This window comes from Nuphar pumila, chromosome 9, assembly GCF_984573655.1.
Source record: "Nuphar pumila chromosome 9, dmNupPumi1.hap1.1, whole genome shotgun sequence".
NCBI classification, from domain to species: Eukaryota; Viridiplantae; Streptophyta; class Magnoliopsida; order Nymphaeales; family Nymphaeaceae; genus Nuphar; species Nuphar pumila.
The window spans coordinates 105,574,730-105,599,698 of NC_143257.1; the positions used below are offsets into that span (position 1 = coordinate 105,574,730).

The 24,969-nt window shown below is 39.0% G+C and overlaps 2 protein-coding genes across 4 annotated transcripts in view; one reads left to right on the top strand and one right to left on the bottom strand.

Annotated features, from left to right (window-relative positions):
• Window positions 1-5,823: 5,823 nt before the first annotated feature.
• LOC149828791 (cyclin-dependent kinase F-1-like) lies at window positions 5,824-12,822 on the top strand. 2 transcript variants are annotated; one of them, XR_016434340.1, is made up of 3 exons: window positions 5,824-6,536; window positions 7,261-8,284; window positions 12,580-12,822. XR_016434340.1 is itself a non-coding variant. In XM_090017727.1 (2 exons), the coding sequence occupies exons 1-2, from the start codon at window positions 6,042-6,044 to the stop codon at window positions 8,158-8,160; spliced, it is 1,395 nt and encodes a 464-aa protein (XP_089873853.1). In that variant the 5' UTR covers window positions 5,824-6,041; the 3' UTR covers window positions 8,161-8,347. The 2 variants fall into 2 exon arrangements, 1 of the variants encoding a protein (XP_089873853.1); XM_090017727.1 differs by lacking the exon at window positions 12,580-12,822 and having other exon boundaries at window positions 7,261-8,347.
• The window catches only part of LOC149828792 (uncharacterized), a 77,108-nt gene continuing 61,566 nt past the window's right edge, over window positions 9,428-24,969 (bottom strand). The window contains exons 3-4 of one of the 2 annotated variants that reach the window (XR_016434339.1): window positions 9,735-11,784; window positions 9,428-9,650 (exon numbers count right to left, since the gene is read on the bottom strand). Coding sequence is in view for 1 of the 2 variants with exons in the window: in XM_090017726.1 (XP_089873852.1) it covers window positions 10,090-11,784 (1,695 nt within the window). In the remaining variant the exon portion in view is untranslated. Of the gene's footprint in view, window positions 11,785-24,969 lie in introns of both variants that reach the window. The other variant, XM_090017726.1, reaches the window with a different exon arrangement.

The window sequence follows — 24,969 nt, forward strand, 5'->3', positions numbered from 1 at the left end:
GGCATTATAGTCGGTGGTAGTTCTAGTCAACACCTTTAATGAACATTGGTTGTCGAACTATTCTAACCACTGTCGATTAATGAATGCCAAATCCAACTTGCATAATACCATCTCCCCCCACCCCTCCCCTCTCTTGCCTCTCAGTCTATTATTTGTCCAAGTATACCTGAATGAAGGATCTAAAATCTTGACAGATCACATGCATTAAATTTCAGACATGATCGAAGCAGCTAAGCATTTTCTGTCTTCTTACTAAGTGCATCACATTGACGTCTCCAACCAAAATAAATGGGCTTTAGATGGAGTTTACTTCTACTTGCAATTGGATCTGTGATTGACTGCAGATGTACAAGTTATAGTGAAGATAGACCCCACAACATGTTATGATCTTTTGCGAGGTCTTGTCTCTAAAGGATTTTTGGATCCAAAATGGCTGCAGATCATGGTGGAGGAGCTCTATAGAGTCTTCGTCATAGACGCAAAGAACTCTTCAAAGCCCTCTAGCTTGCACATGGTTAGAAACAAAAGTAAAATGAAAAAACTTGTGGTGAATTCAAAGAAACAAGTCGAAGGTCATCATGTTGTCAAAAATGTATGGCACTATTTGTCTGGTAGAGATGAGGAATGAAAAGAGGTCCACTTGGGTTGCACCTCCAACCAACCCATAGATGTTATAGTAGATTATTTTCATGAGATGCAATGTAGAGAGGTATCTAAGGGTTTCGACACCTTAAAGTCCACCAAGATATACCTCTTTTCATCTTCTCTAATGCTCATGGGAGAGTTCAGTTCAGCTTCAGCGTCGTTAGTCGCTCCATTATTTCTTGTTATGGCCTGCTTCTTATGCTACCACAAATATGAGGGTCAATAGCGATGACTCTTTTTCAATGAGAAAAAATCTTGCGCTATTGATAAAGCAATAACAGTGAGATTTTTGTTCCCACTAATTAATATGTAATAGCAGGGACATGAATATCTCATTGTAATTACTCTATTACGGTAATGAATCTCGCCGCTATTAGCTTCATCAATAACGACGAGCTGGATATCTCCTAGAATGTCTTGCTTTGGCACACATCTCGGCGTTAAAGATATATGTATAATAATGATATTCTCTGACCGTTAGATATTGTTGTTAAAACACTTTAACGGTAAAAAAATCTCATTGTTATAGATCAATAATGGCGAGATTTGCCTCTTGCCGTTATAGGGTTTTACTTTATAACAACAACAATTATGTCAACATTATAGAGTGACGTTCATAAAAAGGGCCCAACGGTCCCCTTTTATATTTTTCTCTCTTTTCACTTTGTGATCTTTCTCTCTTTCTCTGCTATGTCTGGTGCACTCTCGTGTTCCCCTATCCTAGCCCTCGACATCTGACCTCTCATCCTTTCTCGATGGTTCTCTGACCAATGGTGATGATTTTCAATGTCTTTACTTCATCTCTCTCTCTCTCTCTCTCTCTGATGATTACATTACCACCAGTTTGTGGTAGATAGCATCATTGCAGAGTTGGAGGTGGCCAGACAATGAGGAAAAAACTAGGGTAGAAAAAAACACCTGTCGACCAACTTCCTCTCTCAGATCACTCTCTAAGCAAGTAAAAATATGTATAGTTTTAGTGTTTTTGTGAATGTATGCTAAATACAATTGCTTCTTGTCTGGTATGATTAGATGTTAAGGGTTTTATTTTAATCCTTTTTTTTGCAATTTATTAACTGCATGCTTAATCTGATTTTTTTATGTACTTAGAATTTAAGGGTTTTGTATTTTAATCCCTATTTTTACAATTTATTGAGTGAATGTATGTTAAATTCATTTTTGTTTATTTGGGTATGCTTAGATTTTAGAGGTTGTATTTTAAATCCTATTTTTGTAAATTGAGTGAATGCATGGTAAATCTTATTTTTTTTCTTGGGTAAGCTTAGGTTTTAGCAAGATTTGTATTTTAATCTCTATTTTTGCAATTTATTGAGTGAAATGCATGAGAAGGGTGCTTTTTTTTATACTTAGATTTTAGAGGTTGTGTATTTTGATCCCTATTTTTGCTATTTATTGAGTGAATGCATGCAAAATATAAATGTTTTGCTAAATATTTGTTTATTTATTATTAGATTTTAAGGTTTTTTTATGTTTTAGTTTTTGTTTTGGCATTCTATTATGTGAATGTATGCTAAATCCAAGATTTCATGATCGGTTAGGGTTAGTGTTTTAATAATACATGTTTATTTATGCGTTTATTTTAGGATTTTTTTGTGCATGCATTGTATCATGTATGTGCATGCGAAATATGTTTGTGTTCTATTGTTTCATTTAGGATTCTGAAGTGATCTTATGCACTCGTTTTTCGCAGAGGGGGTTAAAATTGTATGCATGTTTGTATCTATGGTCTCCTTCTAGTTATCTCTTGAGTTTTTTTTCCTTTTTTCAAACTAATTTATATATAAAAACTAATTACATATATAAATTAATTTATATATATATATATATATATATATATATATATATATAAATTAAACTTATATATATGTCACTGATCAAATATTCTCTTGTTGAATATAGTGGGGTGACCGTCTATAAATATGGATCAATTGTAGATATACATTCATGACAGGAGTTTTGAACCTTATACATCTAAAATTGATCGATTCCTTGAAGTGTCATGTGCTCATGTTGATTCTGTTGGTAGGATACGATGCCCATGTCAAGACTGCAATAATAAAAAATTTAAAGTTCTGTGACTAATCAAACTACACTTGATTGGACGTGATTTCAATTCGAAATATATTTCATCCCATATGAGTGTAGCCCAAACCCACGTAGATGTAGTGCATGTACATCATGATGAAAGCAAAGATATGATAGAGGTTTATAATGAGGTTGAAGAAATGTTGGATAACATTATTATGGGAACCACATCGAATCCAGCTCCAGATGATGATGGCGAACACAAGCCTCTTCAAGACTTAATGGGTGATGCTGGGATCGATCTATATCTAGGCCATATAAGGTAAAGAAAACTAGGGCTTTTGGAGACTGAGGACAAAGCAGGGCAAGTTTGTCATAGCAAGAGTGATCCAACAATTAAATCCACCACCGACCCCTGAGACTCCTTTTGGAGACATTGTTGGAGAGGGTTGGGAATGCAGATTGTCGCATTTCGTTAGTGTTGAACAATAGAACTTAGTTGTCCAGGCCACGTGAGGCTCAAGAGGGTTGTCGAAGGATTGTACAGAACTTGTCTAGGGTCAACCAAATTGCTACACAAATTTGTCATTTTGAACAACAGGCCGACCAGTGTATGTTCCTTTCAAATGTCACCAAGGTGTTATTATCTAATGTGGGAGGACATGCCCAAGGAGTGGGATATTACTAATGAGTGATGTCAAGGCTTGTTTGATTGCGTGTTCAAATAGAAGACACATCCCAAGAACGGTGTTTCACCATTCCACCTCCCCCCCTTGTTATAGATGGGACAGGGATAGCAGGAACACATAAAAAAATGAAGCAAGGAGGAATACCACCGATACCTTTTCATTTCCCAACCACATTGACCTCGCCCTTGCCTCTCTCTCCAACCTCGAACCCACCCTCTTTGCTCATCGACAACCCACTCTCCCTGACCTTGCCTCTCCTCACCCAACGGTGACTCTTTCTCTCTCTTTCTTCTTTTTTCTCTCTCTCTCTATTTAGGATTTCAAATTAGGGTTTGAATTGGGGCTTTTTGAATTAGAGTTTTGAACTGAGCCTTTTCCGTTTAGGGTTGCGAACTAAGTCTTTTTCGATTTAGGGTTGCGAATTAGGTTTTGAATTAGGGCATTTTGGAATAGGGTTTGATTTAGGGTTTAGAATTAGGACTTTGATATGGGGTTTTGAATTAGAGATTGATTATGGCTTTTTAAATTAGAGTTTGATTTGATTAAGCCTTTTTGTATTTAACATTTTTATATCAAAAAATATAATTTCTTACTTTTTCTTTAAATTATATAAATTTTATAGTTTTTGGTATTTGAATCTAATTCAAGATTCATATCCAAAGCTAAAATCCATAATAAACACGTTCAAACACATATATGGTGGCCCCAAGGGGGTTGGCGTAGTGGGGTGAGGGCTTGGCTGTTAGACAGAAAATCAAGGTTCAATTCTCATGGGCGTTGTCCCTCTGTGCAAGCCAACGCTTAGCATTGGCCCCGAGAGCAAGAGTCTTAGCCTCAGAGCTTTACGTTGTCGACATGACGAGAGTAGGTATGGTAGACTGAGTCAGCGCTTCGTGCCGAGTGTTGTTTTGTTGGGTAATAAATTGAAGAAAAAAAACACTTATATGATGAGGAGGCTCCAATCCTACTATGTGAAACGAAGTTATCCAACCCATTATCCATGTGTCCAAGTTGTCCACACAACATGCAATCAAAAGCTGAACACATGGAACAAATGTCATTGTCCAGTCAAAACAAACACTGAACAAGTACAGTTGATCTTGTTATGGACACATGTGTTTTGTCTGTTCTGTTCAACTGTCTTATCCAAACTTGAACAAGCGATCCCACAAACCCTATAATTTTGGATGTACATAATTTTTGGAAGGGGCCTACCCCTAGCTTTATCATTATCGGACATCTCTACTTTATATGACGATGCAAACGACTAGGTTATGGGTCATGAGATGCTTAACCTGATACAGTGGGTCCTATTCATTTCTTGATCTGATCATATCTAACAGTGGGTCAAAGATCTGGTTATGATCCGAGTCCTTATAGTACAGCATCTGCTAGTAAGTTCCTTTTTTTTTTTTTTTGTAAACACGGTTAAATGAGTTCAGTTAATCTTGAATACATCTTGATTCCAGATGTTTCTTTGTCTGGATTCAACTACACTGGGGCGGAACCAAGGGGGGCAAGGGCCCTGGGCCCCCAAGAATTAAAAGAAAAAATGGACTCTTAGAGCTTACATAGGGTGAACCTACATACTTATAAGGGTCCAGCCCTTCCCCCCTCCCCACAACCACACCCCCCCAAAAAAAAAAATTATTGTAGTACCCTTAAAAACAGTCTCTTTTGTAACTACTTTCTATATTTCTTACCCACAACCCACTTTTATTCCACTTCTACCAATTGCTTAGAAGGGCTTGCACCTCTTTTCATCTCCCATCCACCTACCATATTGCATAGAGGGATGCTTCAAACTCTTTTCATCTCTCCTTCGTACTTGCCAACAAATGTCTCTCATGCTAGGTGCAGTTTCTTCGGGTTATAAATCTAAAGAAAAAGGTCTCTCTCTCTCTCATGAGTTGGGATTTCCGTTTTGCTGCACTTCTTTGTCAGATTCACATATTCTTTATCAATTTTAAACCCTATAAATTTATAAACTACAATCACTAACCTTCTTTTTTTTTAAATCTTGAAGGGTCTAAATCCCTAACCATTTTCATGCTTTTGATGCCCCAATTGGGCTCATCCTATTATTTTCTTCCCCAAACAGCTCCCCCCTCCCCTCTTTAAAAAACTTGACTCTCTCTCTCTCTCTCTCTCTCTCTCTCGTGTAGTGCACCAGCACATTTCTAGTGCCTATAGTTTTACATGGAATTTCTTTTTATATATATACTGTCCCCCTTGTATAAATTTTCAGGTTCTACCTCTGTAACTACACCTGACCATATTTGTTCTCATCTCAAACCAACTAAGGTTAAGAAATAAAATTGCTAGAATGGTTAAGATTGCGTGTATGGGTGTCAAAGGGTCAGGTTTTCAATTTCTCACGAGTTTTTGTAAAACGAAAAATTGCCGATAAAAACGTTTGTCGCTATGCCCTAATCTTACGGACATGGGGCCAATGATTTGCACCGGTTTTCTGTTTGGGGAATCCACTGTTCCATCGCCAGAAGAAGGAATCCCAACCCCGTAGTTTCCCTCCCATGACCCAACTCTTAGGCAAACACTAGCCCTAATTTCTCCTTCTGCAGGAGGAAAGAATTCCCATCCCCAATTTCCCTCCGAGCAACGATAAGGAAACCCTAACCCCAATTTCCCTCCCCGATCGGAATGGCGAACTCCCGGAGTTGGAGCATTTACGGCAACTCGGAGATCACCGATCGCTACGAGATCCTCGAGAGGATCGGCTACGGCGCCTACGCCGACGTCTACCGGGCGCGGCGCCGCGTCGACGGCCTCCTCGTCGCCCTCAAGGAGGTCCACGACCACCAGAGCGCCTACCGCGAGATCGAGTCTCTTCAGCTCCTCCGCTCATCCTCGCCCAACGTTGTCGCCCTCCACGAGTTCTTCTGGAACGAGGACGACGACGCCGTCCTCGTCCTCCAGTACCTTCCCACTGATCTCGCCACCGTAATCGACGAAGCGAAGAGAAGGGTCGACGAGGGCGGCGAGGGGATCCCGGTCGGGGATCTCAAGCGATGGATGCTTCAGATTCTGGAAGGGGTCACGGCATGCCACGCAAATTCGGTCGTCCATCGGGATCTCAAGCCCGAGAATCTATTGATTTCTGCCGACGGCGTTCTGAAATTGGCAGATTTCGGCCAGGTGCGCAGCTAATTTTGCTAATCTGGGTGTTTCTTTCGGGTTTTTCTGTTCTGAAATTGGCGGATTTCGGACATGGAAGGCATGATACTTTTGATAGGATTGAGTCTTTTGCCTGAGAAAACTATTGAAAAACTTGTGCTTCTCTATGGATCAATGGACCGCATGAAACCAAAGTAACTATCGCTCGGTGGACTCACTGCTAGCATGCGTTAGCTAACTTCCGTTGTTTAATCTATTTCTTGTTTTAGCTTATATCAATTACTGGCCTTTGTAAATGTACTCTCTGATATTTTGTTAATTGTAAATTGGGTGGGACTTACCCTTCAGATGAATCGTCTTGCTGCTTGTTATGCCTGTTCAAATTGGATGGCATGAAATCTTGGTATTGGGTTCCTGGGTTCAGTGTTAAAAGAGTTCAGATTCAGTACCTTGTATAGTAGTTCATGTGATCAAGTTTTGATTTTGTACTTGCAATGAGAAGAAACTGTTGAGATTTTTGTTAATGGGTTTTGGTGAAAGTTTCTATTCAGGAAAATTCTTTACTTGTTTATTGAATCTGTGATTGTTTTTGGTCGTTTTAATATATAACTTATTTGGGTTCTAGGATCACATGTTTCTCTCCCAATGTTGGCATATCCAACTACAGCAAGGATCATGTTTATGCTTGAAATTTCACATTCTCTAGATTCAGAAGTGTGAAATGTGGTTAGTGTTGGTTTGCCAGTCAAGGATACTCCAGGCGCCTGCATTTTTGCCAGGGGATGCGAACCCAGAGCGGGGTCAGGACCAAGACGGGAGACTCCCGGCGGTGCCGCAAGGGGACATCGGTAGTCCAGAGGAGCATAGGTCATGGGAGCAAGCTTCACGGGAGCAGTTGAATAATCTTCATGACCCTTTGGCTTTCTCTGAACCAGATCAGGAACACTGCCCGGATGCTCTGGATGAAACTGACAAGGAGGTTAAAGTGAATGAAACTGACCATGTCGCTGAGCCTTTGCACAGCCCATGCTCTTACAATGAGGAAGTCATGGAAGAGAATGAGCAAGGCTTCACTTCTTGTGTTGGAACTCGATGGTTTAGAGCTCCTGAGTTACTTTATGGATCAACAAATTATGGTCAGGAGATTGATTTGTGGTCTGTGGGTTGCATATTTGCTGAGCTTCTTGCCTTAAGGCCTCTGTTTCAAGGAAACTCAGACATTGATCAGCTGGCTAAGATAATCAGTGTTTTTGGTAATATCAATGAAGAAACTTGGCTAGGTTGCTCATGTCTTCCGGACTACGGCAAAATTTCCTTCAAGGACAACCAAGCACCATTGGGTCTGAAGGCTTGCCTACCTAACCGTTCCCAATCCGAAGTTCGTCTGGTTCAGAGACTTGTTTGCTATGATCCAATGGCAAGAGCCACTGCATTAGAGTTGGTGAATGATAACTATTTCAAGGAAGACCCATTGCCCGTTCCAGCAAACAAGTTGCATGTTCCATCTGCTCGCAGCGCCCATGAGAGCACAACAGGGGACTGGGATGATGCCTGGAAAGATTTGGGTCAGGATTCGGATCTTGAGGAATTTGGTGGCATGGATTTCGTGCCCACTGACAAAGGGTTCTCTATTCGTTTCTCATGAGTTCCAAACTTGGTGCTGGGAGTTGTACCAGTTATCCTCTCTTTATTGGTAAACAGCAAGGGTCACTTGATCTGTAATATGGCTCCAGCTGTAGTTGTTCATGGCCTACCAGAGCTCCATTGAGGTGTGTACCATTGCTGCTTATATTATTGAACATTCTTCATTGCTCCTATTGGAAGCAGAAAAAGTGTTGGACTGAGACTATGAATATCTTGTTTTCCGGTTCTCCATCTTGCTTCACCTTCTGCATGCTTTGGACGATGTCGACCTTATGAATGTTTCTCACATGGAAAGGCTGTATCTGCTGCCTTTAGGCTCTGTTTGGGAGTCGTGAGAGAGAGAGAGAGGTTTACTGAATCCCCTACCTCCCCTGATTTTTTTAGCCCGGATTGGGGAGATGAGAGTAGAGATGGAAGTGGAGGTAGCTTTGCATCTCACTTCTATTGTTGCATCCTCAAAAGGATATATTTGACAACTCCATTCTCATCACCCATTTTCCTCTCAATTCTCGTCGCCCCTATTATTTCCTATCCAACACCTGCTTCCAAACAGAACCTTAATTCAGTTCAAAGTATCAATGCACTTTGAGACTGCCGTGTGTGTGTTCATCATGGTCTATTAAAGAGGTTAAAATGGTATTTTATCATCCATGAATTTCTCAGGAGATTTTCAAGATTTTCATTTTTTAAGGTTTCTATCCGGTAAATCTTGCAAATAAAAATTAAAAAGACCAGTATTATAAAAAATATAAGAATTAATAAAAATAGCTTAAAAAATCTGATGCGAGTCTTTCCCTTTTAAGGTATTGCTCATAAAAGTGAATAGTGTGTGATGGAATACAAAACGTATCGTAAGGTTGTGAAGTTGGTCAAAGATTCTACAATTGAAATTGAAGAAATAACATAGCACATTTAGGTCACAGAAACATGAGAGCAGCACGAGCAAGACCATATGGACATGCATGCACACGAATACACGCACAAGACATGAGCACACAGTATCATCATGGGGTATCTAACACCTAAAAAGAGAGACACAAGGCAGCATGTGAGCAGAGGATGCACGTCTATTATCTAATTATTGGCAACTGTTGTTCCAAGATGCAGTTATTGTCTTCAAAATAAGCAAAAAATAAAACAACATATTCTAGAAATTCAACACCTTGGCCGGGTTGGAATTTCTGATGCACTTCCAAGCCCAACCATAGTGGATGACTTAACAATCTCAATCAGACGGTCAACTGTTTGTTAGCTCCTTACAAAGGTAACAGCTAAAAAAGCACACTTTGACATACGCATACAAGTTATCATGTTAACAAAAGATTGTGCTCAATAGGGAAAAACGAAAAACATGGGCACTTGTACAGGAAAAGTTTTCCTAAATTATCATGTTCTGTGAAGGTATTGTAAGAATCACCATGAAAATCACCTTTATTGTACATATGATCTTCATGTTGTTTTCAATAAAAGTATTGAAACTTCCTGTTTACACTGCACATGGTGAAACAGTTCCTGAGCAACAGACCAGAGCATTTCACTCTTTATATTCAACAAAGTCATGATACTTGTACACACCTTTATTTACTCACTATTTAACTGAACTTTTGAGGCTTTACATTTGTAAAGAAGATGATACTGTCATTCATGAAAATATAATGAAGAATCATGTTCGGCCAGGAGCACCATTTTCCAGCCTGATATTGTGCTGCTGCAGCAATCCAATTGACAAGGGAAATTTTGTTTCTGTAGATGTAAGACTTCAGTCTTGCAGCAGAAAACCACAATTGAGTTTACTCTTTGAGCTTACAGAATATGATCACCTCAACTATCCAAAGTTCAAAGATAACTTCAGTGGATGCTTAACAGTATATTTGAAACAGTTTTCACTAAAATTCAGCTAACACACCACATGCAAAAACGACTCAGCATGCTAGGTGTTTGTTTTTATGGCAGCAATCTTCACAGTTTTTTGTCGCTTCCAATGACTTGTGCTTGATGGAGCTAACTTTTTATGAACAACAAAACTGTTTTCTTCTTGCATGCTGATCTCAGCAGGATTTCTGTTCACAGTGCATATCTCAGTCATACAGTCACTTCCCATAGATCGAGTCATTTCATCCTTCTCAATACATACTTCAAGTGGATGGTAAGCTGCCAGTTGCTCCCTTTTCTCAGAATGCCCAAAAATATTTACAGACTCCCAAGCACATCGAAACCTCTTACCCAAATGATGGAACGCCATACATTCATGAGACCCTGAAAATTTTTCTTGTTCATTCTTTTGAGGACAAGGACAAGAAGGAACCACTTTGTGCATCATATGAGAAACCTTGGAGGAAAACTGACCCATAGAACCAAAGGCTGCTTTGCCATTGTCAGGTTCCAGAGATCTGTCCTCTTGCAATGTACATGAAACAGGACTGACCTTGGTAATTGGACTGAGAAGCCTGCCCAAGCTTCTTAAGGGAAGATTAAGATCACAGCATTCTGGTGTCACTGGCTGCAAAGAAGTCTCGCTGATATTGCTCAGGCAACCCACTGGAACACCCGAGTCCTTTGGTTGATGATTGTGCAAAAACTGAGATTGGCTGAAGAAGCATGCACAGCTTTGGTCATATGATGGTTTATCTGACATACTTGATGACAGACCCTGGTTCATTAATCTCAGCAAGTTCATTGCTGAGATGGTCTCATTTGTGTAAAGATCTGACAAAAGCAGGTTTTTCGGATCATCTGTACAAGAAGATGGATTCCCTTTGTTGGAGGTTCCAGAGATAACCTTCTCTTTCCCGTTTTGGAGATAGGGTGCAACTTTTGGGTTCATTGATTTCATGCCAAAACTTCCATGACTAATCATGTCCCCATTTCCTTTGAAAATGATAACAGAGTCTAAGCAATCTGTCTCTCTACTTGAGTAATGAGATTCAAATTTTATTGTCTGTGTACATTGCATCTCTGAGGGTGACTTACGCAGTGACATTGATGACTGTCTAGGGACATTTTGATGCATGCCATATGCTTCTGCTGACCACAAGGAATTTGGAGACCATCTGCATCCCGTTGCATTTTTGTTCCAAGCAGGTTCTTGCGTAACATAGTCCCTGTCATGACCACTAACTGGAAACAATCTTCCAGAGAGTTCAGTGGTAACACAAGGTATTCCCTTTTTGCGTGCACTCAGATTGGTCCCAGGAATAACAGGAGTGAATCCCATCTGGCCATTTTCAATCTCAGTTGCCTTTGCCGCGTATGTCAACATTTTATTTCTCGTATCGACATATTGAAGATTCTGACTGAAAGAGACATCCTCATGTAACAAACCTGAGACATCATTCTGAAGGACCGCTGTGATGTCCATTATGCTTGGACTCCTCTTTGAACATGTATTCAACAATTGATCCATGCTTTTATGTTCAGCAGCATTAAAAAGACGTCTTTCGTGCTGGTTTTTTGCCATAAGTTCCACAATATCCATTGGAATTTCATCCATAATGGTCTCTGAAAGTTTCCTTTGCTCATCCTCAGGAATTTCAATTGCACAATCATTTGATCTCTTGAAGTCTTCCAAACACTCTCGAAGTTTGGTCGTGTTCTCATGTTTGGTTGATGATGAACATAAGGAATCCTAAAATAGGGAAAGTCAATCTGTCAATGATTAAACATGTAAACTTTTTCAATAAGCAAATAAAAGAGCATTTCTGCTGCAACTATTAAACGTAAATAATCACCAAGTATGGATGACTGCAATAAGAACATTTTGTCACATTCAAAGTAACAAATACATAAAGAATTGCAAACCTGTGATACATCTAACAATGAAACCAAGAACACAGTGCACAAACTTCAAATTTCTCAGATATGTACATTGTACATGTATATGAAATTGTATTAGAGAAAAACCATTTCCACCAAATTTATCATAAGATAGTTTGCTCTTAGGGAATAAGCCAATGTCAGATTGTTAAAGTTTGTACCTAGTGTCCAAACGATACGACACAGGACATGCCTCAGCATTTTGTGGATGCAGTCATGTCCCTAAGTTCATCAATCTTTACTATTTCTTTTTTTATGATAGGCAAACTGGGGTTAACCCCCATGGAGTTTGAACCCGAGGCCCCTAAGTTCATCAATCTTTTTAAGATCTAAAGTTTGTTACTGATTATATCTATTTCAATTTTTATCTGACATAATTTAATTTTTATTAATCATAATGGCCTAAAACTGTTGATCAAGAATTTGCACGTAACATGATATTTACATTAAAGGAATCATTTCTTTCAATGCTTATTTATTATTATTAGTATTAGAGAATTAGGTAATAATCCTAAGAATTGGATCAATATGCTTATTCTAATCAGAAATGAAATAGTAGGCTATTCAGTGAATGATTGTTGATATATTGCATTGTATTTCAAAACAGGAGGAAGGAGAGCTTCATGGGAAAAGGGCAGTTAATCTAAATGTTGTCTAATGGAGGATATACGGTGCAGGTCTGGACCATAGTAACAAATATTGCCGATATTTTGAATCGCAAAAAAAAATGTGATATAAACATCAAACTGAACATTCATGTTTTATTCCCGAGATATTCATAATCTCGTTCAAACTCAATATCTCTCTATTTTTTCGCAAGATAATTAAAAAAACACGAGAAATTCTGCCATCTTTTTTATGGTGTGATTCCTCTTTACTTTTTTTATACAACAGCACTAAATAATACTGCATGACTGCCATGTAAGCAATGAATGCTGTTTGGCAGGAAGCACCACTAAATGCTGCATGGCAAGCAGCACTGATTGCTGCCCACCTTTGAAGACTGCCATTTAGGTGGAGGGCCCTCACCTCATTTTGTAAGATGTGGGAGGCCCTCCTTCCCTTGCTCCACCTTGCAAATCGACTCTTGTAACAATCATATCATCAATATATAGATCTGACAGTAGAACTAAATTTTTCAAACTAACCCTGAGGTGCTTATTTGAGTCTATACGGAGCCATTTTCATCTTGCAAACTCTACCCTCTGAATCTGAATACCTTTGTAGCAACTCCATATAAACCTCCTCATCTAAATCACTATTCAAGAAAACATTTTTCACATCTAGTTGCCATAAGTTCCATTGTCTCACTATAACTATTGCTAGTAAAGTTCTTATAGTTGTCAATATGAGCCACGGTGCAAAGATTTCTACGAAATCAATTCCAAAGTGTTGATTGTAGCTTTTGCCACTAATATTGTCTTGTATCTCTCAACTGATCCATCTGCCTTTGTCTTGATCTTATAAACCCACTTGCTCCTAACAATATTCTTTTCAAGTGAAAGTTTTACCAACTCTCATGCATGCATAATTCAGTGTATTCATCTCCTTAGCCATTGTTTGTTGCCATTCCTTTTTTGAAGCTGCCTCTGAATAGGACTCAGGCTCAATAATCAATGTAAAAATGCACAATGTCTAAAGAGAGAAAAACTCATAAGACACAAAATGAGAAAAAATAGATATTCTAGAACTTCAGCTTACCTGAGGAGGGGACGAAGGAGGAGAGAACGGATTCATAGAAGGTGACTCCAAGCTTGAGTAATCAGGTTAAGCTAAAGAAGGAATTGAATCAGGATTGGCCTCTAAATTTTATTTTGCAAAAATATGTGATTTCTTAAAAATCTTATGTGTTTCATATTTTGCAAAATACTAAATTTCATGTTTGAATGTCTCTTAACGTATGTGTTGAATATAGGTGGTTTTTAAGTTAAGTCCTTTTATATTAGAGGTTTTTTAAAATTCTGTTTTTATATTGGGCTTAGATGTAATTATTCCTTTTTGCCTCTCTCTATTTAACAATAGAGAGAAGCCCTAAGAAATGTTAACGAGTCTTATTTTCTACAGCCGTCCCTCTCTCTCTCTCTCTCCCTTTCTCTCCTCTCTCTCTCTCTCTCTCTCTCTCTTTCTCTTCCTCTCTCCTCCTATCGGTGCATCTTTGTCATTCTCGAACATGGTATCATAGCCAACGATCTCAGGAACGTGATAGATCGTGATCTCCTCTGCAATCGATCTACACCAACAAAAAAAAAATTATATTGGAACCAGGTGTGTATTAATTTTTTTTTTGTGAGATCTGGTCCAGATCTGTTATCAGATCTAAGGAGCATCGTGGGAGTGTGTTCGGAAGCCGTACCCCCTTTCTCTTGAGTTCCATCTGCCGTGATTTCTGGGTGTGGCAGCCGATAACAGATGTCTTTCTGTGTGGATATTTGTGATTGCGACATGCTGTGGCTGGGATTTGTTTACGCTATTTGGGATAGAGATGTGCTGCTGCTGTGATTTGTTTATCGTGTCCCTGTCGTGATTTTTTTTTGGCATCCTGTTTTTAGCTGTCGTGATTTCCAGCATAAGCCAATATGATTTCAGCAACTGCTGTCGTGATTTCAGCATCTCATGATACCGTGATTCCTGCTAGGTATATTTTTATGATGTCGTGATGTTTGTCTGCTGTCGTGATGTTTTTCTTTGTTGTGAAAGACGCATATTAGTTTCGATATCAGACATGCTGTCTTGAATTTTTTTTTTCTCAGAAGTTCTGTCGTGGAAACAGGAAGATTGTTTTTTTGCTGTGTTGGAAAATATCTACTGAGTTGGAAAATATCATGCTTATGTGAAATTTTTTATTATTGTCGAGAGATTCTGTGTTGAGTATAGATGCTGGAAATGCTGGTCGTCGGTTCTGGCTGATGCGTGATCGTCACATACGCTATTGTATGTGTTGCTTGAAGCCTGTCAAGATTGTATTTCTGTTGTGGCTGCTGGGTTTATAAAACCTGCTATTCAAGTGGGTAAATTTGATTTGTTTTGGCTGAAATAGAATTAAATATTCAGTATGGGTGAAACTTCGAAATGTGATTCCAAAATTGAGAATATTGGAGAGTATAAGGCTTTTGCCAATCCCTTCTCGTACGGCTCTTCTGTAAGGTTGAATGAAACTAACTATGCCAGGTGGTCCAGAATGTTTATGATGTCGGTGTCTGGACATCGTAGAAAACATATTTTGTTGGAAGATGAACCCAATGAAAAGGTGGGAAAATACGTTACTTGGGATGAAGATAATGACATTGTTATGTCATGGATCATGAATAGTGTCGAAACCCATATTGCAGATGGTTTAATTTACTATAATACAGCCAAACAGATGTGGGACAATCTTCGTGATACGTATTCACAAGAAACTAATGTGAGTCGTATCCTGCAAGTCGAACAGGAGATATATAATTTACAGCAGGGGGATCAGACCTTGGCCCAGTACTATGCATCAGTAAAAGTTGTGTTTGAAAGGCTCAATGCTCACAGACCTCTCTATTGTTCAAAGCAGAAGGATCATCAAGAACAAACTATGGTTGCTCGGTTTCTTACAAGCTTATCTTCAGAATTCTCTGTTGCAAAAGTCCAAATGCTGACTGGATCAGATGTTCCTACTCTTGCTGATGCATACAATCGTCTAAGTAGACTTGCGGTTTCTCTTCCACAATCTCAGCCTGTGACTCAGTCATCTGCTCTAGTTGTCTCATCTGGTTATGGGCGTAGAAATCTTCAGAATATCAGAGGACGAGGTCGTGGACGAGGTATTGGAGGCAGAGGAAAGCTTCAATGTACATTCTGTGGAAAATCTGGACATTTAGAAGATCGTTGCTGGGATAAGCATGGCCGACCAACCTCCTCTTCATCAAAGTCATATGCTCCTAAAGCAAATGTTACTACTCACGAGGCAACAAAGGTACAGGAAAATATTTCCACAAGTGACAGTAGTATCACTCTCAGTCGTGCTGAATATGATGAGCTGATAGCTCTTCGTCCTTTGAGTTCTACCCCTCTTGTAGCTGGTGTTGCCTATTCAACCGGAAATCATCTTCATCCGACTGATAGTAAGTGGATTATTGACTCTGGTGCATCCAGGTATTTATGTGGGAATTCAAGTGTTTTTTCAGATATAAAGGATATTAATGCTCATCGAGGAGTCTCATTAGCCGATGGGAGTTCCTCCCCGGTTGTTGGTCAGGGAAATATTTTTATATCCTCTTCATTACAGTTGAAAAATGTTCTTCATGCTCCAAACTTTCCTCAAAGTTTACTCTCTTGTTAGTTGCCTTATAAGAGAACAAAACTGTAGAGTAATATTTAATTTGATGGGTTGTCATTTTCAGGATTTGCTGATGGGGAAGAAGATTGGTGGAGGCTATGAAGAAAATGGAGTTTACTACCTACATCATCCAATGGGTAATGTTCATGTTGCAGTGGAACACTCATTCAGTCTGGTTCAGTGGCATCATCGTCTTGGTCATCCTTCATTGTCAAAGCTTCGTTCGGTCTTTCCTCAAATTTCTTCCACCACATCATTTCAATGTGAAGCATGTTAGTTGGGAAAGCATCATCGAAGTTCGTTCCCTTCAAGTCAGAGTCAGTCTAGTAATAAAGTTTTTGAACTTCTTCATGCAGATGTATGGGGTCCTAGTAAGATTCCTACTAGGACTCAGTGTCGTTACTATCTTGTTATTGTTGATGATTTCTCTAAGTTGTCATGGGTGTTTTTAATAAAGGAACGATCTGAAGTTCCAAGTATTATCAAATCCTTAATTCTTGAAATAAAAACTCAGTTTGAATCTATTGTCAAGATTGTTCGCACCAGAGTTGTCAGTCGAGGAAGCGGGAGCGGGAAGCGGAAGCGGGAAGCGAGGCACTTTCAAAATTTTAGGAAGCGGGAAGCGTGGGACCACTTAGGAGCGAACCGGGAAGCGTCTCGGACGCGACATAGGAAGCGAACCGGAAGCGACCTAAGAAGCTATAAATTTCTAAATTGTAAATTATAAGCTACAAAGTTCTAAACTCTAAGTCTAACCTTAAAATTAACATAATCCACTACTTCACTTCATCATGCAAGATTCAAAGTAAAAGTATACCAAAAAATATTATAAGACCATGACAAAAAAGTAACATAAAAGTTTTTAAGTTGGACTACTCCAACTACATCATCAAAAAAATAATTAATAATTCAAGAGTTCATTAATTTGTCATCTTTCTCTTCCCCTTCAAGTCAGCAATAGATCGTGAACTTTCTGCATCATCACGTGCTTCTTGTCCTCCACGACCATGTCTTCTGCTCCTTCCTTCATTTCCTATAATGAATACCTTAAAAAATTAAAATGTTCAAAAACCATAATTTAAAATATAAAAAACACAATATCAACATACCTTGCCTAGGTCTCCTGCTAAAGAAACGATCAATCCGACCTTAAGGAACTGATGGTCGCTCTTGTATATCTGCAGTTCTACTAGCTCTGTTGGATTGATTTGTATCATCTTCAACTTCATTTGTACGTATGATTATTGGAGGTAATGGAGCTCTTGGTTGTGCATCTTTATGTTTGGATTTGGAAATAGTGCTTGATTGTTGTGCACTATCATCCAAATCTCTCCATCGCATATCCTCTAATCTCAACGTATTTTCTTCTACAATAGGAAGTTCTGGATTGATATCACATTTTCGACTAGGCCCTTCTTTGTAGCGATCGTTGCACCTTTTATAACAAGAATATAAAATATGAATGCTAATAAACAATCAATGATAGAAAAAGAGAAAAAAAATACCAAAACAAAAGTACAACACAGTTTAATTATACCTGTCAATCAATCGAAGATTGGAATGAATATACACTAAGGTATCAGCACGATCTTCATTGAGTCTGTTTCTTTTAACATTGTGAATGTAACTATAGGTGCTCCACACTCTTTCTGCAGAAGATGTGCTAATAGGTTGAGATAAAACTTTAATGGCTAATGCTCTCAACTCAGGTGCATCACCACCATAAAAACGCCACCAATTAAGCACCGACATTGTAGGATTCAGTGCATCTATTCTTGCTGCATTTCGGCTAAATCTTCCACTTCTTGATGCAAAAGCCATAAGTTGTGACCTATAAAGTGTAGACAACTCTTCATTTCCAGAAGATATGACTTCAAGCGCGAGCATTGCACCGTCTAAGATATCATTATCCTTTTCTGCAAAAAAAAATGTTTAGTAACTATAACAAGAAAATGCAAATGAAATAATAAAATAATTAAATCATTAAATTTTATTAAATTGATAGAATAAAATTTTTACCAGGAGAAACTCGTTTGACCCCTCCTGCTGCTGGGATTTTGAGATACTCCGACTCGTAATATTTTGGAGTAAGCATGTGGGCTAGACTATGGAGAGGCACATTCATTCTATCCCATCTATTTGAGACAATCTTATGAATCTTTTCATATAAATCTGGTTGTCCTTTTAGATTGTCTTTGATTTCCCCCAACATGTTGTCCATGCCTTCTTACACTTCACCAATTATAGGGCCTTCCTGATCACAAAATTTAATCATCTTATAGATGGGTTTTGTAATCAATAATGCTAAACGTACAGAATCCCAATATTCTTCATCAAGAACAGTTGTTTCTGTTGTAACAACCCTTTTTTCATAGTGTCATCCATGCATGATTGCTTCCAATCGCTCCATCTATCTGAAATTACTGTGAGCCTTAAGCTCTCCCTCACATCAAGCAAGCGTTTCAAAGTAGTATAATGTGAAGCAAACCTTGTTTTTGCAATCTTTATTAATTCTAATTTTTCATTACTTCTAAAGATTGCTAGTGCTTTTGAATGATTTGTGATATACTTCACAATTTCTTTACTCTGCAAATATGTTTCTCCCAACCAATGAAACTCATGTGCCAAATCCTTGAAGATCAAATTAAGTGTGTGCACAACACAAGGTGACAAAAAAATATACTTGTATGTTTGTTTTAATTCTTCACCTGCTAACTTGCAATTTGCTGCATTGTCTGTAATCACTTGCACTACATTAGAAGGCCCCACAAGTTTAAATCCCGTCTTCAAAAACTCGGCAATGTTTGCAGCTGACTGTTGCACATTAGAAAAATCGCTTGCATATAAGAACATCGAGCCAAAACAGTTTGAGGCAAGTATATTTATCAAGTGTTTGTTCTTGATATTTGTCCAACTGTCTAAGACAATGGAAACTCTAAACTCCTCAAACTTTTCTCGAAATTCATTTAACTCCCTGTGAACACACTCTTTCTCACTGTCAAGCAACGTTGTTCGCGCTTTTTCATATGATGGGGGTTTATATCCAGGCACTTTACTAACTGCAGATATCATCTCTTCCCAATATGGTGATCGAAGCACATTGAAAGGTATGTCATTTGCACACAAAAATTTGATAATTTTGTGATCTACATCATCTCTTTCTACCTTTTTAAAGGTATCACGAATATCAACTGTTTTTCGGCTTCCACTAGATGATGTAGTCATACTAATAGGCTTCTTCGGAGTATCAATTCTTGATCTCCTCAACTCAAATGCACTTGATGAAACCTCCACTCGACGAACTTGCCTCTTAATTTTTTTTGCCAATTCTGCATTTTTTGCAACTACAGGGCAAAAGGCAATCCCAACACTTTGTCCCTTTGGAGATCCCATGAGATGTGCAAAAACTCGAGTATATGACCCATGATAAATATTTTTGCAGTGCCTGCACATAAAAACTTGGGTTCCACCTTGCTTTCCTTGCCCACTCTTCTTTTGTTTCAATACATGGCACCATAGCACTGTTGTTTTATGCATGCTAGGTGGTTTATCATCTTGGTCATCTTCAGAATAGTAGTCATATTCTTCTTCATCTTCCTCATCAAAACAATTTTCATTTCTATTCTCAAACTCATATGGAATCTTGCCCTTTCTTACATTATCCTTCCCAACACCACTAGACGATTCATGCTCCAAATTGTAAAAAGAATCATCATCGTCATCATAATTATTGTGATCATAGCTTGTGATGGTCATTAATGAAGAAAAGAACAGGCAAATATACCTGCATCATAAAAGTATAGGAATCATTTTAGAACACTTTAAAAAAACTATTATTAACAGCAAAAGATGGAGAGTGGAATGCGAAAACAAAAGGAAAAAAAAGACTCAAAGTGAACCATAAACGCCCCTTGCAATCGAATTCCCGTAAAATACCGTGGGGTTTACTAAACAACTTCAGTGTCAGCGCACATAAACTAATCATGCTCATTTCTTAAAATAATCCAGACAATATGTATCACACAGCTTCGCAGTCACAATCTAAATTTCAGAACTATGAAACCAATCAGATTTCCTTTTTCTAATAGCATTAACACCCGTAATGAATACAGAGGAAAGCATCAAGCCTTAAAATTCAAGTTTAATCAAACTAAATCTTAAACAAACATGACAGTTGAAACTTGAAACACCGCAGATTTAATTTAACCCAGGAAATCACAAATAGGTAGAAGCTTGATAAATCCAATCTAAAAAGAACTGCAGACTAGTTCTATTTATTTTTATCAGAATATGCCCATCAAATCAAATTTAACGAATCAGTACATGAATCAGCCAAGAGTCCAAGACTCAATGAATATAGCAAAATTTGTGAATCAGCCAATTTTTTTTTTGACATAAAATAAAAAATGGCTACAATTATTAATAAAAATCTATTTCATATGGACAAATCGAACTATTTGCTGCAGTCAGGGCTGGGTACTGGGCTGGGCTACAAAAATGGATAAAAATCTATTTCATATGGAATCAGGGCTTGGCTAGGACTGGGCTTTTAAAAAAAAAAAAATAAATAACTGTTTCGGGAGGCTACCGTAACAGTTATTTATTTTTTTTTTTAAAAGCCCAGTCCTAGCCGACTAGCCCAGCCCTGATTCCATATGAAATAGATTTTTATTCATTTTTGTAGCCCAGCCCAGTCCTACCCAGCCCTGACTGCAGCAAATAGTTCGATTTGTCCATATGAAATAGATTTTTATTAATAATTGTAGCCATTTTTTATTTTATGTCAAAAAAAAAAATTCGGGGACGCTGCCCCCGAAGATCGGGGGCAGTGTTGTGAGAGGCGTGCGCCTCATTACCTGAGGCGTACGCCTCAGAGGCGAAGCAAGGTGCTTCGCCTCATTGATTCAGTGCAGTGGCGTAGCTAGGATTCATGTGGGGGGGCAGTGTTGTGAGAGGCGTACGCCTCAGTACTTGAGGCGTACGCCTCAGAGGCGAAGCGAGGCGTTGAGCCTGCGCATTTACAACCTTGCTAAGCAATGGAGGAGGTCGCCGGACGTCAGTGGAAGAGAGAGGAACATACCTGAACAGAGACATTGCTCGATTGAGGTCTTCGGATGTCAACAAAGGAGGAGGTCACCGATCGTCGAAGGTAGCAGATCGGCGTAGGTAGCAGATCGTCGGAGGTCGCCGATCGTCGGAGGTCGCCGGTCGTCGGTCGCCGGTGGCCGAAAATGAGAGAGAGAGAGAGAGGAGTCGGGTGAAAAAGAAAAACCCTGCCTTCGCCCTTAAGTTTTCACGATTTTTTGTAAAATGTTTGTTTTACCCTTATTCAGATTTTTTTTATTGTTTTTCACGTGTCAATTTCGTTTTAAAAAAGGGTAAATTTGGTATTTCGTAAAGGCATCCCCCTTTAAAGGGGGACGCGATTTCCTTTAAAGGGGGACGCGATTCCCTTTAAAGGAGGACGCGTTTTCCTTTAAAGGGAAACGCGTCCCTTTTTAAAGAGGGACGCGTCCCCCTTTAAAGGGGGACGCGTCCCCCTATAAAGAGAAGCGCATCCCCCTTTAAAGGGGGACGCGCTTCCCTTTAAAGGGGGACGCGCTTCTTCTTTTTTATGTGCGCTTCCCTGTGCGTTTCGGAAGCGTCGCGTTTCGCGCTTCCAAAGCGTGTCTCAGGGAAGCGCGCTTCCCCTTTTAGCTAGGCGCTTCCGGTAACCCTGGTTCGCACTGATAATGCTCTCGAGTTTAAATAAAAGTCTGTTACAATTTTACCAAGATCATGGCATCCAACCTCAAACTTCCTGTGCCTATTCATCTCAACAAAATGGGGTGGCTGAGCGAAAACATCGGCACCTGCTAGATGCTGCCAGGACCATTATGATTCAATCCAATGTTCCTGCGTTATACTGGGGTGATGCGATTACCACTGCTTGTTATCTGATCAACCGCATGCCTTCGTCTTCTGTGGGTGATCTAATTCCATTACATATCCTAAAACCCAATACCCCACTTTTCTCCTTCTCCCCCAAAATATTTGGATGTGTTTGTTTTGTACACAAATTTGGCCCTGACCGTGATAAATTAGTTGCTCAAGCTACAAAATGCATATTTATAGGTTATCCAAAAAACCAAAAGGGATATCGATGTTATGATCCTATTTCTCGCCGAGAGTATGTCAGTGCGGATGTATCTTTCTTGGAATCCACTCCATATTACTCTAGTACCAGTTCCCCGCTGCAGGATGATCCAGCTGAGTCTTTTCCATTACCTATACCTCCTTTTCTTTTGGAATCCGTGCCCTCATTACCAAACCAAACTTCATCCTCTTCCAGATTTCATAATCCTCTCTTGGTATATGTGCGTAGAGCTCCACCTCTTCAAGTGCCTTCATCTTCTTCTTCCCCTGAGGTAAGTTCTACTAACAATAGTGATCTTCATGATGATGATAACAGGTTTATTGCTCTACGAAAGGGGACACGACAATGTACCTTATATCCCATATCTCACTTTGTCTCCGATGCAAGAATTGGAAATCAGATGAGGTCTTTTATTTCAGCTTTATCTGCTGAAACTATTCCTCTGAACTATCAACAGGCAAAGCTTGATCATCGTTGGAAGCTGGCTATGCAAGAAGAAATGAATGCTTTAGTATCTCAGCATACATGGGATCTAGTTGATCCCCCAGCAGATGCTGACATTGTTGGATGTAAATGGGTATATACAATCAAGTACAAATCTGATGGCTCTATTGAAAGGTACAAGGCCAGATTAGTAGCAAAAGGGTATACTCAGACATATGGTATTGATTTCTTTGAAACTTTTTCTCCTGTTGCACGGATGGGTACCATTCGTCTTGTTCTCTCAGTAGTTGTTCAGCATGGTTGGAGCTTGTACCAATTAGATGTGAAAATGCATTTCTATATAGGGATCTATCTGAGACCGTTTGCATGCAACAACCTCCAGGATTTGAGGTTGAGGGGGAGTGTCAGAAGGTGTGTAGATTGAGAAAGGCGATTTATGGCTTGAAACAAAGTCCTCGTGCATGGTTTCAAAAGTTGTTTGAAGTGATGTCACGCTTTGGCTTTAATAGGTCAGCAGTAGATCATGCACTATTTATAAAAAAAACTAGCTCTGGCATAGTTGTTATGGTGGTATATGTGGATGACATCATTCTTATAGGAGATGATGTGAAAGCTATTGAAGCCACAAAGGCTCATCTTCAAAAACACTTTGTTACAAAAGACCTTGGTTCACTCAGGTATTTTCTGGGTATAGAAGTTGCCAGGAGCTGTGAAGGGATGTTTTTGTCTCAACGGAAGTATGTTTTTGACTTATTAAAGGAAACAGGAATGTTGGGAGCTAAACCAACAAATATTCACATGGACCATAAAGTTCAGTTGTTTGAAGAAGGGTCAAAACCGGTTGATAGCAAAATCTATCGCTCCCTAGTAGGGAAGCTACTGTATGTAACTGTGACCCGGCCGGATATTGCTTTAGCAGTAAGCAAAGTTAGCCAGTTTATAGACAAACCAACTAAGGTACACTGGAATGCAGCTATTATGATTCTCAGATATCTAAAATCTTCTCCTGGAAAGGGGTTATTGTTCAGGAAAGGTGGAACTCTGGAGATAGTGGCATATTCTGATGCTGACTATGCAGGATCTGTAGTGGATAGAAAATCTACCACAGGATTCTGTGTGTTTCTGGGAGACAACTTGATTTCTTGGAGAAGAAACAAAATGTGGTTTCTAGGTAGAGTGCAAAATCAGAATATCGGGCTATGGCCCAAACAGCTGCTGAATTGATGTGGGTTCGTACTGTTCTTCATGATCTTCAGGTGAAGGTTTCCTCTCCTATGACCATGATGTGCGATAACAAAGCTGCAACATATATAGCGAACAATCCTGTATTTCATGAGAGAACAAAGCACATTGAGGTTGATTGCCACTATGTAAGAGATATGGTTCAAGCTGGTCATATCACTACCAAATATCTAAAGTCGGAAGACCAAGTTGCGGATATGTTTATAAAACCTCTTGCTAGACCAAATTTCTCAAAATGTTGTGACAAGCTGAGCATGATTGATATCTATGCTCCAGCTTAAGGGGGAGTGTTGAATATAGGTGGTTTTTAAGTTAAGTCCTTTTATATTAGAGGTTTTTTGAAATTATGTTTTTATATTGGGCTTAGATGTAATTATTCCTTTTTGCCTCTCTCTATTTAACAATAGAGAGAAGCCCTAAGAAATGTTAACGAGTCTTATTTTCTACAGCCGTCCCTCTCTCTCTCTCTCTCTCTCTCTCTCTCTCTCTCTCTCTCTCTCTCTCTTCCTCTTCCTCTCTCCTCCTAGGGTTCGGTGCATCTCTGCCATTCTCGAACAGTATGCATAGACTATCTTTGAGATTTTTTGTGATGTGATCAAGCATAAAGTTTAAAAGATGTGGTGTGATCTATTCTTAATATAGATGTGTTTTCTATGTTCTCGTAAGGTCTTTCGATTATCATGTGAATGTGTTATTTCATGTATGTTGGAGTGATATTGCTCTATTAAGTAAGATTATTTTCAAAAGACTTGTGTTGGATTAAGGCATCTTTAGGTATATGCCTCAAATAGTCTTTATTGAATATCATAAGCATGACTTGTTATCATATACTCAAATGCATATTTTTTATTTTGAAATGTGTTTATCTT

What these genes read in the sequence shown, in the direction of transcription:
- LOC149828791 (XM_090017727.1), top strand. Translation starts at nt 6,042, where the DNA reads ATGGCGAACTCCCGGAGTTGGAGCATTTACGGCAACTCGGAGATCACC. An exon ending in AATTGGCAGATTTCGGCCAG is followed by an intron (nt 6,537 to 7,260) that starts GTGCGCAGCTAA and finishes TTGGTTTGCCAG; the next exon opens with TCAAGGATACTCCAGGCGCC.